General features: G+C 36.0%; 2 protein-coding genes and 2 long non-coding RNA genes across 6 annotated transcripts in view; 2 read left to right on the forward strand and 2 right to left on the reverse strand.

Annotated features, from left to right (window-relative positions):
• Positions 1-1,975, reverse strand: part of LOC145232018 (SLIT-ROBO Rho GTPase-activating protein 1-like) — a 28,453-nt gene extending 26,478 nt beyond the window's left edge. For all 3 annotated transcript variants that reach the window (XM_080096506.1, XM_080096505.1, XM_080096503.1), the window contains exon 1: positions 1,750-1,975. In XM_080096506.1, the coding sequence (XP_079952632.1) occupies positions 1,750-1,801 (52 nt within the window). In that variant the 5' untranslated portion in view covers positions 1,802-1,975. The remainder of the gene's footprint in view (positions 1-1,749) is intronic.
• Positions 1,976-3,835: 1,860 nt separating this feature from the next.
• On the forward strand, positions 3,836-5,430 carry LOC145234675 (uncharacterized). Its single transcript, XR_013861316.1, has 2 exons — positions 3,836-4,394; positions 4,619-5,430. It is a non-coding gene; the product is annotated as an uncharacterized LOC145234675 (long non-coding RNA).
• A 1,011-nt stretch (positions 5,431-6,441) lies between these two features.
• On the reverse strand, positions 6,442-7,954 carry LOC145234112 (uncharacterized). The gene is made up of 2 exons (XR_013861275.1): positions 7,478-7,954; positions 6,442-7,253 (listed from the first exon to the last, which is right to left on the reverse strand). It is a non-coding gene; the product is annotated as an uncharacterized LOC145234112 (long non-coding RNA).
• A 3,543-nt stretch (positions 7,955-11,497) lies between these two features.
• LOC145233952 (uncharacterized) lies at positions 11,498-14,208 on the forward strand. Its single transcript, XM_080098716.1, has 5 exons — positions 11,498-11,790; positions 12,104-12,151; positions 12,651-12,808; positions 13,091-13,256; positions 13,694-14,208. The coding sequence occupies exons 1-5, from the start codon at positions 11,746-11,748 to the stop codon at positions 13,976-13,978; spliced, it is 702 nt and encodes a 233-aa protein (XP_079954842.1). The 5' UTR covers positions 11,498-11,745; the 3' UTR covers positions 13,979-14,208.
• Positions 14,209-14,283: the final 75 nt, after the last annotated feature.

A 14,283-nucleotide genomic window follows, 5' to 3' on the forward strand; every position in this document is an offset into this window, starting at 1 on the left:
ACTGATCGGTTTATTAGTCCGCGCCCTGTCCAAGTCCAAACACCATCGTGAACTTGTGTCATCGAAAAACTTACCCTAGGGCGCTTCAGGAAGGCATAACCGAACAGAAACAACAATTTCCCGGCAGTTTTACTACTTGGCAGCTCTTCTGAATTACGGGTTACGGTAAAACACACTTACTTCTGTTATGTCAAGAGGTAGCATATTGACCCGTTTGATGCTAAAAACGGCTTAGGGGTATCGCATGCGCATGTTACGTCTTGGCATAGTTTTGTTTGTGTGTAGTGGATGTAAGTTTTGAAACAAGTTTGATTCATAAAAATATGTCAAAACCATTAAAACAATAAAACAAATTGCCCTGTTTTAAGTAAGAGAAAAATTATGTATCTTTCGTTCCTTATTCAAACAGAACCCACAATCGTTTTAAAAGCTTAACGTTTTTATTGTTGTATGAAGTATGAACCTAAAAATGCCTTGTGAAATTATTTTTGCTTTTCAATAAGGCTTTAAGGATTAAAGTATTAACGTTTATAAGAGTTACAGACGTACGTTTTCGCTATTTTCATACAAACGTTGATTGTCTGATTTTAACGTGTAAAGCCGTACAAATGACCAAAGCAGTGTGCCTGTTATACCTAGAACGGCTGAAAAAACACACTAAGACTGACCCGTGTCACCAAATCTCTTGACAGGGGTCGTGGGAATTCAAACGAGGATATTTCAGCAATCCGACTATCGACCCGTCGTCAACATAAACAATGGCACAGCTGGAAGTGTCCGATTTTAATACACAAAGCTTGCACTAGCGATAAATGCATGTCATTGGGAAAAGCATAGGCCAGCAAGGTACCGATCTGGAACAATGGCATTTCCATTGACAACTTGTCAAGCGCTCCAGGAATGCGACTTGCCTTTCAACTGGTGGGAAGTTGTTCAAGCGTTCAGGCTTGCCCTAACACAAAGACGCACGGTCACAGTTTGTGAACCACATGAAAGGGTGGGATGCTGCCTGAATGCTTTACTAACGTAAACAGGAATCTTGATACAAAGTCATGAATGTTTTATTTCAACATTGAGTGCTGCACAGATATTTCTGGCTGAAGTTTAAAGTGGTATCTCATGCTTGATATGACATGAAACAGACCTTGTACTTTCATTTGTGTCTTGTAGAAACAAAGATTATTGTTCTTTTATATTGCATTCTGTGATTATTTGCTGAGTTGTTGCCTAAATCTGGGTAAAAAAACTTGTTTGAAACTCATATGCCTCAAACTTTACACATATCTACTCATAAATGCCATTGTAAACTGAAATAAAAAGTTGTTGTACCTTTTAACTGTTGCATATCATTTTAGCAAATATTTATAAAAGAGAAAGGTAACAGTTAACCTATTAGATTCCTTTAGAAATTTTATGTTTAAATACAAGTACACGTACCAAATACCAGTTAGTCACATAATTGATGTCAAAGCAGTTGCTTGTTTTTCCATTACGGGTAAAAAAATAACTTTGACATTGACCATAAGCATACCAAGTTGGTATGGTTTTTTTTGAACATTTTATTGTACCATGGACATAAAACTTTAAACACTTGTTATATTGCAGCTAAAAAACAGCCGTAAACAATTCAAGCATATGGATTTCAAATATATGCACATTAGGCTATACTTTCAAGATACAACCAGGCTAAAATGTTACCCAGTCAGGCTCTCATGCATTATGCAACACACTGTCAAAACTCGAACATACCCTTGATTTTTGAGTCACATTCCAAAAGCTGCTTATCCTTTCGGGCATTCATTTTGTTGTGTAGTATTTCCGTTCGTCAGTCAGGCTTTTCAGACAAGTGCTATATCCTTTGTTTTTTTTTCAAATCAGATTGAAGGCTTCATCGTTAAACAGCAGTGGTTGGTTATCCTCTAAATGAAGCCATAAACAAACTAATAGCTATACTGAAAATATTCGTTGAAGGTATGATTAAAAATGACATACATTTTGGCATCTAAGCAAATGTTCATCACCTACGTGCTTAAAAAGTTTTTGAAGCTTTGTTCTAAATAAGGCACTACATTATTCATTTTCATGGTCCAAAGTTTTTTTGAAACAAAAACACTTTTTCACCCTGTACAGTTGTTAATACTTGCGAGTTGCCTTTAATTACTAAAGTTGGTTTGTTGGGCTTTGCAATTCAGAGAAGAATACCCAATAAAAACTTGGGCAAAATAAAAGTCATTTTGCTTTCAAAAACATATTTTTTGTGTTGTACTAAAAACAGAGCAAAAATAAATAAAAACTACCAAAGCGCTTTTAATTTAAACTATAAAATCTATGCAGAAAACAAAAGTTTGGCTCATTTAACATAGTAACCGAGGTACTTGCACAAATTTAAGACAGGTCAAACGTTGTTTGCGTTCAGTAATTTACACTGCTGCCAAACAAATTATTTGCTTGTTGCTGAACCATATTGTGTAAAACACTAACTTCTTAACAGATATTTTGGTTTGCCTACTGCACCAAGTTTGAGTAAAAATACCAAATACTTTGAATAAACTTAAATTGCTTTGTGCACAAACCAAAAACTACCATTGATGTCATTGAAATACAAGACAAGTGCCATTAGCAGCGGAATTCCTAGAGTCTATATCATGTTTCAATTGTTCATGTCATTCAAGAAAGCTATAACTTGCTCTGAACCCTTAGGTTCAACTCAGAGAATAAGTTTTTGCAAAATTCGTACATCTATGGTCCTAAACTCCTAATTTATTAAACCATGGCACAAATCAATCATCGTAACAATACGGCTTTCCCAAAGAATATATCCCAGATAGGCTGACAATAATAAGAAACAGCAATTTTTCATACTTATTGCGCTGCAAAGACCGAACACAATTTGTCATCGGCAATTCACAAAAGCATGATCCACTTGCGTGCGTTCGTTAGTGACAAGCTGCAACACAAACGTAATTGATCTCAAATTTCTCAATCAACTCTTTGAGAAAAAAGGGCAAGCAATGATGCGTAAAATAATGATTTTTATAGTTAGCAGTATTTGGAGTTTAGACAGTGTTGTGGTGGCAAAATACAAGTTACCCAAAACAATCATTTAAAAAATGTTTGAAATTGAGTTAACGTTTACAAAAAAATGACTCAGCCTCAAAATGGAACACTGTCAGACAACTTTACAGGCTAATCGTTTTCTAAACAAGTTATATTAGTTTTATTCATCTGTCCATACAAATATTTGCCTGTTTAAGGTACTATTATATACTGTGACATGATAACTATCTAAAAGAATAGCTTTAAACAACATAATCAAGCTTACATACACCTCAAAGGTGGTAGTGTAAACAGAAGTAACAAAGTAAGGTTAGATTGAGCATAACTGAGAGTTACTGTAAACGGGACACAAACCGAGAGGAAAGCGAAACAAAAGCCCAATTTGTGGATCAAGGTTAAGTGCGTAGCTAACCTACACCGCTATTACGCAACATAATGTGCTCGACGGCTTACGAGAGAGTCAGTTTAGGGCATCATATAAGATTACAACCGAAAAGGAATTTTAAAAAACACCCGCGCAGGGGATTTGGAAACTATGCACCCGTGGGGATGTAACATACTGGGCAGGGGCGGCTCGTGTTAGGATGCTGCGGAGCTGCAGCACTCCCTAGATATTTTCACCTAATATTCCTACCACAACAATACAGATAACTTTCGTGATACTTATTTTTTATTCCTAAGTTTAATTTTATAAGTATAATTTCCGCCTTGATCGGCATTTTTTCATTTTTGAAAAAAAAATTATGGCATTAATATGTTATCTATGGTGGAACTGCAGCTCCAGTTTTATGACGAATCGTGACGTTTTGCACTTGTGCGCATGCGCACTTGGAAAAGCTACATGCCGGGCGAAATAGGCACCCGATCCGTCTGGAAGTGCCCGATTAAGATCGGCTGTGTTACGCAGAATAATGCGTTTCTTATCGGGCGGGATTAGAATCTTTAGAACCTGTGTTATAACACAGCCCGATTGCGGACGGTTTTATCGGTAATGGCAGTGGAGCATTAAATTTGTTTTTTATTGGCAAATATTATTTTTGCTGTGATAATAATCGCAGGTAAATTGGGTTTTATATCAAAATGGCAGTTAATTGTAAAACAGCAAGACAAAAACAAATGCATTCTAAGCTGTGAAATGAATATGTTAAACACTAAAATGAGCCAAGAATCAATATTGAAGTACCTGATTGGCATCAAGGTTCTGGCAATGAAGCAATGCAAAGGGACCTTTCAGTGAGAAGAGTTTCCAGTTCTTACCTTTATATGAAGCAAAGTGAGGACCAGCACACTGTCATATGAGGGACTTGTAGATTGGATTTGAATTGAAATGATTCACAGTAAGTGGCTGCCTTGTTACTGCCTTTCTAAACTCAACTCTTTCTGTATTTCTGGCTGATGTTATTTTGAATTTTTAGCACAGTTAAAACCCCCAATATTGAATGTTAACTCTGTTTTATAACACTTAGACTGCTTATTGGTGACTAAACTCAAGCCTCTTTTGTTTAACCCATAATTGTCAAGTCAAATGAGCATACGCTTTATCTTTATTTTTTTATTGCAGTTCACCATCTGGAAAAATGCTTAAAGCTTGAAAAAATCAACAGGAACATTCCATATCAAAAAAATTGAAGAAAGTCTTTCATTGCGGAAGAATTTTGTCAACAAAAACAGCTCTCTCTTAAAGTGTCAGCAAAATTATTGATGTATACAACCTGTTACTTGCCTCACAGGAGAAAATTGTATGTCGAGATATGCACAACATACTTTAGTTTTACATGAATCAAATCGGAATATGTGTTATTTCTTTTCCACTGTTCTCCCTGCCTGCAAGTTTATTTATTAGTTCTTATACCCAAATTAAGAATTTGTATTCAAACATTTGTAGGCGTTGATATTATTTTACCTCCATGGTGATTATGGTCTCATGTAAATTCTGAGAATGTTTTGCACTCTGATGTAGAATCAGTCAGTAAAAGTGATTCATCAGACATAAATTGAGAACCTCTAGTTTTGACCAGTAGTCTGCATGATAGCATGTTGTAACAATTGTGTGGTTCAACCTCATTTTCACATGATATCCGGTTTAATTTTCTTGATAATTCATCAAATCATTACATTTCCAGCTGTACAATATTGTTTCACCTTTTTGTTTTATTTTAGTCTGTTTACTTGAAGATCCTTGTTTAGTATGTACTACTTGTAAATGCAGGTTTTAACTGACCAATCAACCAATTGCTGTGAATGTAATTATTTATTCTCTTCCCATTTATTTCTGCTTTCATATAACTATGGGGCTCAACTTGAAAATGTTGAAGTGTGGAAATTGGGTTCATAAGGTGCTTTTTCCATCAATAAAGTGTTGTCCTCACTGTGCATTTGGTGTTTCATCATTTTCATTAGTACAGGCTTTAACGTGTTTGAGACCACTAACGGCTTGAGGTATATGGAAACGGTTTTTACACGCCAACTCTAAACAACATTCAGTAAACGCTTGCAAAATATCGTTAAAATCTGATCATAACGTCGAAAATGAGAGGCGTACATCATAAGCGAATACATGGCATAACCGCTTTAAAAATGATTTTTGCGCTGTCGAATTATGTAGCCTATAAAAGCTCCAGATGACAAACGGTTTAAGGTAAACGCAAACGGTTTTTACAGGTCAACTCTAAAATACATCCAGTAAAGCCATACAAAATATCGTTTAAATCTGATCATAACCTCGTAAATGAGAGGCGTGCATCATAAGCGAATGCAGGGCATGACCGCTTTAAAAATGATTTTTGCGCTGTCGAATTATGTAGCCTATAAAAGCTCCAGATTTTAAACGGTTTAAGATAAACACAAACGGTTTTCACAGGTCAACTCTAAAATACATCCAGTAAAGGCATACAAAATGTCGTTTAAATCTGATCATAACCTCGTAAATGAGAGGCGTGCATCATAAGCGAACGCAAGGCATGACCGCTTTAAAAATGATTTTTGCGCGGTCTACCCATATAGCATGTACAGGCTCCAGATTTTAAATCGTTTAAAGTTATTGTCACATTTAAACGATGTTTTGTATGCGTTTACTAGCTGTATTTTAGAGTTGACCTGTGAAAACCGTTTGTGTTTACCTTAAACCGTTTGTCATCTGGAGCTTTTATAAGCTACATAATTCGACAGCGCAAAAATCATTTTTAAAGCGGTTATGCCATGTATTCGCTTATGATGTGCGCCTCTCATTTTCGACGTTATGATAAGATTTTAACGATATTTTGCAAGCGTTTGCTGAATGTTGTTTAGAGTTGGCGTGTAAAAACCGTTTCCATATACCTCAAGCCGTTAGTGGTCTCAAACACGTTAAAGCCTGAACTAATGAAAACGATGAAACAACAAATGCACAGTGAGGACAACACTTTATTGATGGAAAAAGCACCTTATGAACCCAATTTCCACACTTCAACATTTTCAAGTTGAGTCACATTGTTATATGAAAGCAGAAATAAATGGGAAGAGAATAAATAATTACATTCACAGCAATTGGTTGATTGGTCAGTTAAAACCTGCATTTACAAGTAGTACATACTAAACAAGGATCTTCAAGTAAACAGACTAAAATAAAACAAAAAGGTGAAACAATATTGTACAGCTGAAAATGTAATGATTTGATGAATTATCAAGAAAATTAAACCGGATATCATATGAAAATGAGGTTGAACCACACAATTGTTACAACATGCTATCATGCAGACTACTGGTCAAAACTAGAGGTTCTCAATTTATGTCTGATGAATCACTTTTACTGACTGATTCTACATCAGAGTGCAAAACATTCTCAGAATTTACATGAGACCATAATCACCATGGAGGTAAAATAATATCAACGCCTACAAATGTTTGAATACAAATTCTTAATTTGGGTATAAGAACTAATAAATAAACTTGCAGGCAGGTAGAACAGTGGAAAAGAAATAACACATATTCCGATTTGATTCATGTAAAACTAAAGTATGTGGTGCATATCTCGACATACAATTTTCTCCTGTGAGGCAAGTAACAGGTTGTATACATCAATGATTTTGCTGACACTTTAAGAGAGAGCTGTTTTTGTTGACAAAATTCTTCCGCAATGAAAGACTTTCTTCAATTTTTTTGATATGGAATGTTCCTGTTGATTTTTTCAAGCGTAAGCATTTTTTCCGGATGGTAAACTGCAATAAAAAAATAAAGATAAAGCGTATGCTCATTTGACTTGACAATTATGGGTTAAACAAAAGAGGCTTGAGTTTAGCTACCAATAAGCAGTCTAAGTGTCATAAAACAGAGTTAATATTCAATATTGGGGGTTTTAACTGTGCTAAAAATTCAAAATAACATCAGCCAGAAATACAGAAAGAGTTGAGTTTAGAAAGGCAGTAACAAGGCAGCCACTTACTGTGAATCATTTCAATTCAAATCCAATCTACAAGTCCCTCATATGACAGTGTGCTGGTCCTCACTTTGCTTCATATAAAGGTAAGAACTGGAAACTCTTCTCACTGAAAGGTCCCTTTGCATTGCTTCATTGCCAGAACCTTGATGCCAATCAGGTACTTCAATATTGATTCTTGGCTCATTTTAGTGTTTAACATATTCATTTCACAGCTTAGAATGCATTTGTTTTTGTCTTGCTGTTTTACAATTAACTGCCATTTTGATATAAAACCCAATTTACCTGCGATTATTATCACAGCAAAAATAATATTTGCCAATAAAAAACAAATTTAATGCTCCACTGCCATTACCGATAAAACCGTCCGCAATCGGGCTGTGTTATAACACAGGTTCTAAAGATTCTAATCCCGCCCGATAAGAAACGCATTATTCTGCGTAACACAGCCGATCTTAATCGGGGACTTCCAGACGGATCGGGTGAAATAGGCGACTGGGTGCTGCGGCTCGCGCAGCTCCACCAATCACGCAGCGTGTGAACCGGCCGTTGTAGTTGTGTTGTCTGTTCCGGGTCTATATTGTGCTCCAAAAGCAAACCCGTTTGCTATATTCTAAGTTCGACAGTGAGTACAGTTAAACATTTTTTGCCGTGTTTTAATTGATTTGTTTGAAGGTTAGTCGTGAATTTTTAAGATGACTGTAAGTGGGCTTCAGTTTTTGCAGTTATCATTGAATTGGAAAGTGTATCTACCACCTTGAAAAAGAGAAAGGTCATCTAACACTGAAAAGTCACGATTAACATTTATAAGAAAAACCTGAATACAAAGTTAAGAAAACTGGGATAAAACATCTTCTATTCCAAATATGTCATGCAGGAATAAGCAACCACAAGAACTACTCACACTGTGAAGTTAAATGCCTCACTGAAATTCAGGCAATATTAAATGCAGAAGAAACAATTGCACAATCAACAGGAATTTTGAAATACCTTAGTGGTGACAATTTCAAGTTTTGGTTTTTTAACACACCATGTGGACAGTATTTGCAACCATAAGTGCAATCTTGTGTATGGATATAATGGACATGTTATGTTTCTTTAAACAGTAGCTGCTAAATTGCTTCACAGGAAATGTTTCTTAAGAATGAACATTCTACAGGGGAGATAGTAGTGACCACCAAACATATCCTGTTGTTAGAAAAGTTACTGAAACTTTTAAAGGAAAAGCCAGTTAGCCAGCAATTTCCATGAGTCTCTCAAAGGCAAAACGGTTCTTGAAAAGGATGTCAACACTGAAAAGGATTCAAACTTTTCTAAGGAACACCATTATTTCCAAAAAGACTTGCATTTGCAGTGATAGCACTAAATAGAAAAAAAAAGTTTCTTGGTTGTCATTTGAAAATCAAGGAAGAAGCTATCAATTATTTTGCTTAAACTATAGCTTTATGATTCATTTTGGTTGTAAAATAAAAGCACAAGGTTTAGTAATATGTTTTAAGTTTAAGTGAGAGTGTTGTAATTTTCAAAGCTTGCAGAGTTTTGTACTTCAAAAAAGGAATTATAAGCTATTAACCACCAAATAAAGCAACAAGTTTAGCAGTTAAGAAACTTACAAACAATTAATAGTTGTACACAAAAATTAAGAAAAGATGTTGAATAAACAAGTTCTGACACAAATGTAATGTGGTTGTTGAATTTGTCAATTATGATACAAATAAAAAGCTTTATGGCTATTTTTTTGTGTGGCAATTATAATCTGTGACGTGTAATGGAATATGTTGAAAATGCTGACTGTGGCTATAAGTTACTTAAATGATACATGACCATAGTAATGACTGAATAGCAAGTGTGTTAGTTAGTAGTCATTGTTATAACCAGTTTTTCTTAAATGTTGTCCAATTGAAATACTTCGACCTTTTTCGACTCATTTATTAATAATTTTTTTTCTTTATACTGTTGTTGTGTTTTACCGTATTTACAACCGCTTTGTTTCGAGACTGTGTCACGTGTGTTTTTGTGCCACATTATTACTGCATGTTATTGAGTTTGGCCCGTCGCTGTGCAAGTAAACAAAATTCCCCAATGATACCGTCTGCTGTTTACACCCGTGTACATTATTGCGTAACAACCATTACGTCACAATGGAGTTGCTAATTAAGATTTGTATTGTTTTTCTACACAAACAATGACTAGAAAACTAGAAATGTAGCTTTTCTATATATTGGCAACTTATATTTCTCCAATAAAGGCTAAAAATTGGAGCAGCACCCCCAGAAATTTTAGGCACGAGCCGCCACTGATACTGGGGCTCTAAAACACTAAAAATCGTTTTCAACATGAATGATAATTGATCAGAATTTTACTTGTTAGTTTTTTTGTTTTTTTTTTCACTGCTAACAAAGTCATTAAAACGACACTCATTAAACTTTATGTTCACATTATTTTTTCGGGGGTTTGTCATAAAAATTAAAGGGGTGCACTTTATGAAAGTGGTCAAGATACTTTTTGGAGCTCCGATTTAATACATTGAACAAATAAGCCAGCAGAAAAATTTTATCTACCAAAGGACTGCCCAGCAAAGGCTTCGACTCAGCCTTCAAGCAACACAATCAACTCGACTCCACAAACTGCTTCGAAAGGTGACAAGGATCCTGATGAACAAATACAAAGCAAACAAACAACGACAAAATCAACAACAACAGAAGTTACAACAACAAAACAAGATGAGACAAACAAACCAGTGCCTTATGGAGCTATTCTTTTGCTAGTTCTTTTCTTGCTGGCTGTGTTGGGTTACTTTGCATTGCCCAGTAAGTAGCGATAAAGAGCTTTTGCCTTAAATATATAAAAAATCACTGTCCTAAACTTGATGTGTTCAGTGATAGTGTTGTATATCATGCTAGGAAATACGATTTGTTGCGTTGTAACTTTCAAATAAACAACACAATGCGCAAAACAAAATTTACTACCTTGGAAAAATACTGTTAAAGATTGTGTGAAGCCGCTTCTTGACAGCAAGGTATTGATGTGTACTGGTGATGCATCAAAGTTGCGGTTGAAATACGACAAAATACGAGCCTTTTACAATGTTTCGGTTTCGGCCCAATCTAAAAAATCGAAAGCTTTTCGATTGTGTGAAATTAATATCAAATATCTAGCTGACCGAAAAAACAACAGCGCAACATTGAAACGCTATGAAGGACACATTTGAGAGGCAACAGCCAAACGCGCTGCAGCTATACACCGCCATAGCAGTAAAGCGCTTTGTGGGTGAGACTTGAGAGAAAGAGAGCACGGCTGTAGGGAGAAATTAGCCCAAAAGTAACCAAACGCGCTGCCAGTAAAAGCGGGTGGGTTCGACGGGTTCGAAGTGACCACACTTTCATCTGCTAACAGATAGCATAGCCAACCATCCAAGTTAGAGTGACAAAACAACTTCACTCCACAAATTTTGTTAATTTGTAACGCTTAACAATGGTTTATGTTTCGCCGAATTTAACAAAATCTGTGTGGACAAAAAGTTTTTTTGCCACTTGACAAAGCCGTGTCTGTCGCAATGCAAAATGGAAACTAATACGTTTGAGATTATCGGCACGATGTCAAGTGGGAACACATGCCACAAGACAAATAGAAAATCAGACGTGATGTACATAAGTTTATTCATTATCAGGATTTCAAAAAAGTCGAGGCATTCTAACCGAACTAACCTTATTCACCTTCAACGATGTCTGATTAGTAGAAACCGCTATAGCAAACATAGTCGGATTTTAGGACTTTTGTTGGTTACTTAGGCTCAAAAGGTAAACAGGTAAGATAGACGCAGACACGAATCTGACGCAATAAGAAGCAAATAGCGTTTCGATTCGACCGGTCGAATTTCAAAACAGTCACTGTATGTCATTTTCAACAAATGTTTATTTGTAGCACTGCAATGTCAAATGCCATCACAGAGTAGTCTAGACTAAGCGCAACGTGCTGTTCCAGTTGTACGCACATGAAACTTGGGAAGTTCTGCAAACCAAAAAATTAAATTACTAACAGTGTTGTCGTGGTAATAACGAGGTTATTAATATACAAGTCTATTACTAACGGAGCATTTCGACAAACACCAGATTAAGACCTTATCTTCAGAAGAAAGCATATGTTCCGGTACATTTGCAGAACCTGGGTTTTTCCCGGGTTCTTACACAGCTGGTAGGGTTTCATTGGCTTAACGCGCCGACGCTATTAAACTAGTCTTTTGTCCACTCTCGCTTTTAGAACAAGCTGTGAACATGTCTGGAGTTGGGATCTTCGTTTGTTTAACCTTAGCAAGTTCGGTAAGGACGATATTTCTAAACTATTGGCTTATATAGTTGATCAGGAAGGCAAAACCAAATTAGCTGCTGTTTAGCTGTTTTAAACTGATCTAAATTCAGCCAATGCGTTTTTAAAATTTTGAACGCTGTAAAACATATATAGTTTAAATACATTTGTGTGAATCACAAACAGAGCTTGAGGGCAGTTCATCATTAACCTAACCAAAGCGCATCTCGCGTGACGAGCTGTCTATCAAGAGAGTATATAGGGTAGCGTTTGAACTAATCCAGCAGTCATAAGTTTTCTTTTTTAACGTATTTTTTGGTTTAACAGTGCCTGACAGAAAGGGTCACTTGGATGAAGGGAAAATGCAGAATCAAGGTATTTTTTACCGCTTAACAGCATCGTTTAGGTTTAGGTGGATAGTCATTTCAAACGGACTATTGACTCTGAAGTCTGAATACGTTGTGTGGAGAGGCGCCGAGTGTGCCATGACGTAGGGGTGGAGCCGTAGATTACCACATCAAGACATACCTCAGTGACGTACGCACACGTGCTGGTCAGGTTGAAAATGACGCCAGACGCCTGGTTACGCCATTATGCATATTTGAAAACTCGGCGCCCATGTTTAGCGGCAGTAAATACTGAATTAAAATCACTTTATGACTATTTAAAACCAACAAAAATGTTTCATTCCTGAACAAATAAATGAATCTTTCCACATTAAAGATTGGCAACCCTGCTTAAGGCATGTAATGGCATTTTTTACTGCCTACATTTTTTAAATATACACGTGTCCTAAATTTTGCTACATGACTATTAAATTTACTTTGACAAACAAAATTCAAAAGCGTTTAACCATGACGTGTATTGTTATTAGGGTAACAAACCGAAACACATGCTTGGACCTGATGGAGGATACTCAGGTTATTGCCCACCTGACCATTTCTACATTAACCCATGGATACCTTGCAAGCACTGCCCGGGAAGCCGCACCAACTGCTGTGAAAATACTTTTCGGACATGCTTTTACGACAAGTATGTAGGCTAAAATCAAAAATTTAACTTGTGATGCATTTTTTTTATTGTTTTAAATTCTATATTCTGAACGGTGCTAAAGCCTTCAGTACTGGGTATTAAACAATTAAGGCAATCGGTATATATGAGAATAAATATTTGGTGTTTCAAATGAAATTAAACATGTGCTTCAAAATACAAAAAAGCAGCAAGACAATTTACAACTGTAATAATTATAAAACCACAAAGTTGTTTTTTTAATCAGTTTATTAATGTACCTGGCAGAGTATTTAATTTCGGCAGGAACGTTAATGGCTCGTGCTATTGGGCTAAGAATGTTACAACACCTACAGCTACACCTAAGGCAAAGAAACCAAACACATCCACCACTTTGCCAATGGATACAACTGCAGCTCCGTGCGAAACTGGTAACGACAACACGACGTTTTATGCGAGGGAACACGTTATTGTAAGTTTCCATTAAGCGTTATTCTAAAAGCTCAATTTTTTTAACACCACTAGACCTTTGGGCCAAGCACCTATAAGATCATTTGACCAAGTCTCCAGCAGAATCAACATTTACCCGGATATTTTTTCGCATCTGGTTAAGATGAACATAAATTCATAACGGGGATCAGCCCTGAAGACCATGCTTATGCACACTCATGTCATACCATAGTACGCCAGGCCGTTTGAAGGGATTTAAGTCGAATAGTTCGGTACAACGCCTTCAATGGGCTTGTCGTACTCAGTAACTAATGATAGGTCGAAGTTTAATATAATACGTCATGCAAAAAAATGAAATATGCAAATAACCGAATTTGTTTGGACTAAAAAATGATTCTAGGAGTAGATTAACATCAATCATGATCAAGACCTATAGTGGCGTATATTTAATGTTTACAGACTACAGTGACACCAGAAAACAAAGTACATAGTTCAACTCCTTCGCCTACCCCAAGCTTGCCTATTGACCACCACGTTGAACACAGTACGACAACACAAGAGCAAAAAGACGCGACAATATGGATTGCATTTTGGGTTGTCCTTGGAGTGTTGCTGCTGTTATTAGTTTTTATATGCAGAGAAAACGTTGTTGAAATCAAAAACAATTTAATGAGGTTTTTCAGGCAAACATTTCGTCCGCAACACCCGGTTTATGCACGCGCTGTACCATATCGAGCAAACTAACAATGTTTCCTTCCTTAAAATCAATCACATTTTACAAACAAATTTAAAACTCACTTGCATAAGTTTAACAGATGTTGCAGAAATGAAATAGTTTTTGATTTGCCTGTGCAGGATTCTTATGTGCAAATATTTGGTTTTAAAACTAAATCTCTTCTACAAACATTTTACGAAAACAAAACTAATTGCAAATGTTTTAAAAGCACAAAATTAATTTAAGCACTCTTACAACTTCTCGCAAATATTTGAAATTTCTTTGCGTCTAGATCAAATGTGTAAATTGTTTTTTATATAGGAAATACATTTCA

This window comes from Phallusia mammillata, chromosome 6 (genome assembly GCF_965637545.1).
Source record: "Phallusia mammillata chromosome 6, kaPhaMamm4.hap1.1, whole genome shotgun sequence".
Lineage (NCBI taxonomy): Eukaryota > Metazoa > Chordata > Ascidiacea > Phlebobranchia > Ascidiidae > Phallusia > Phallusia mammillata.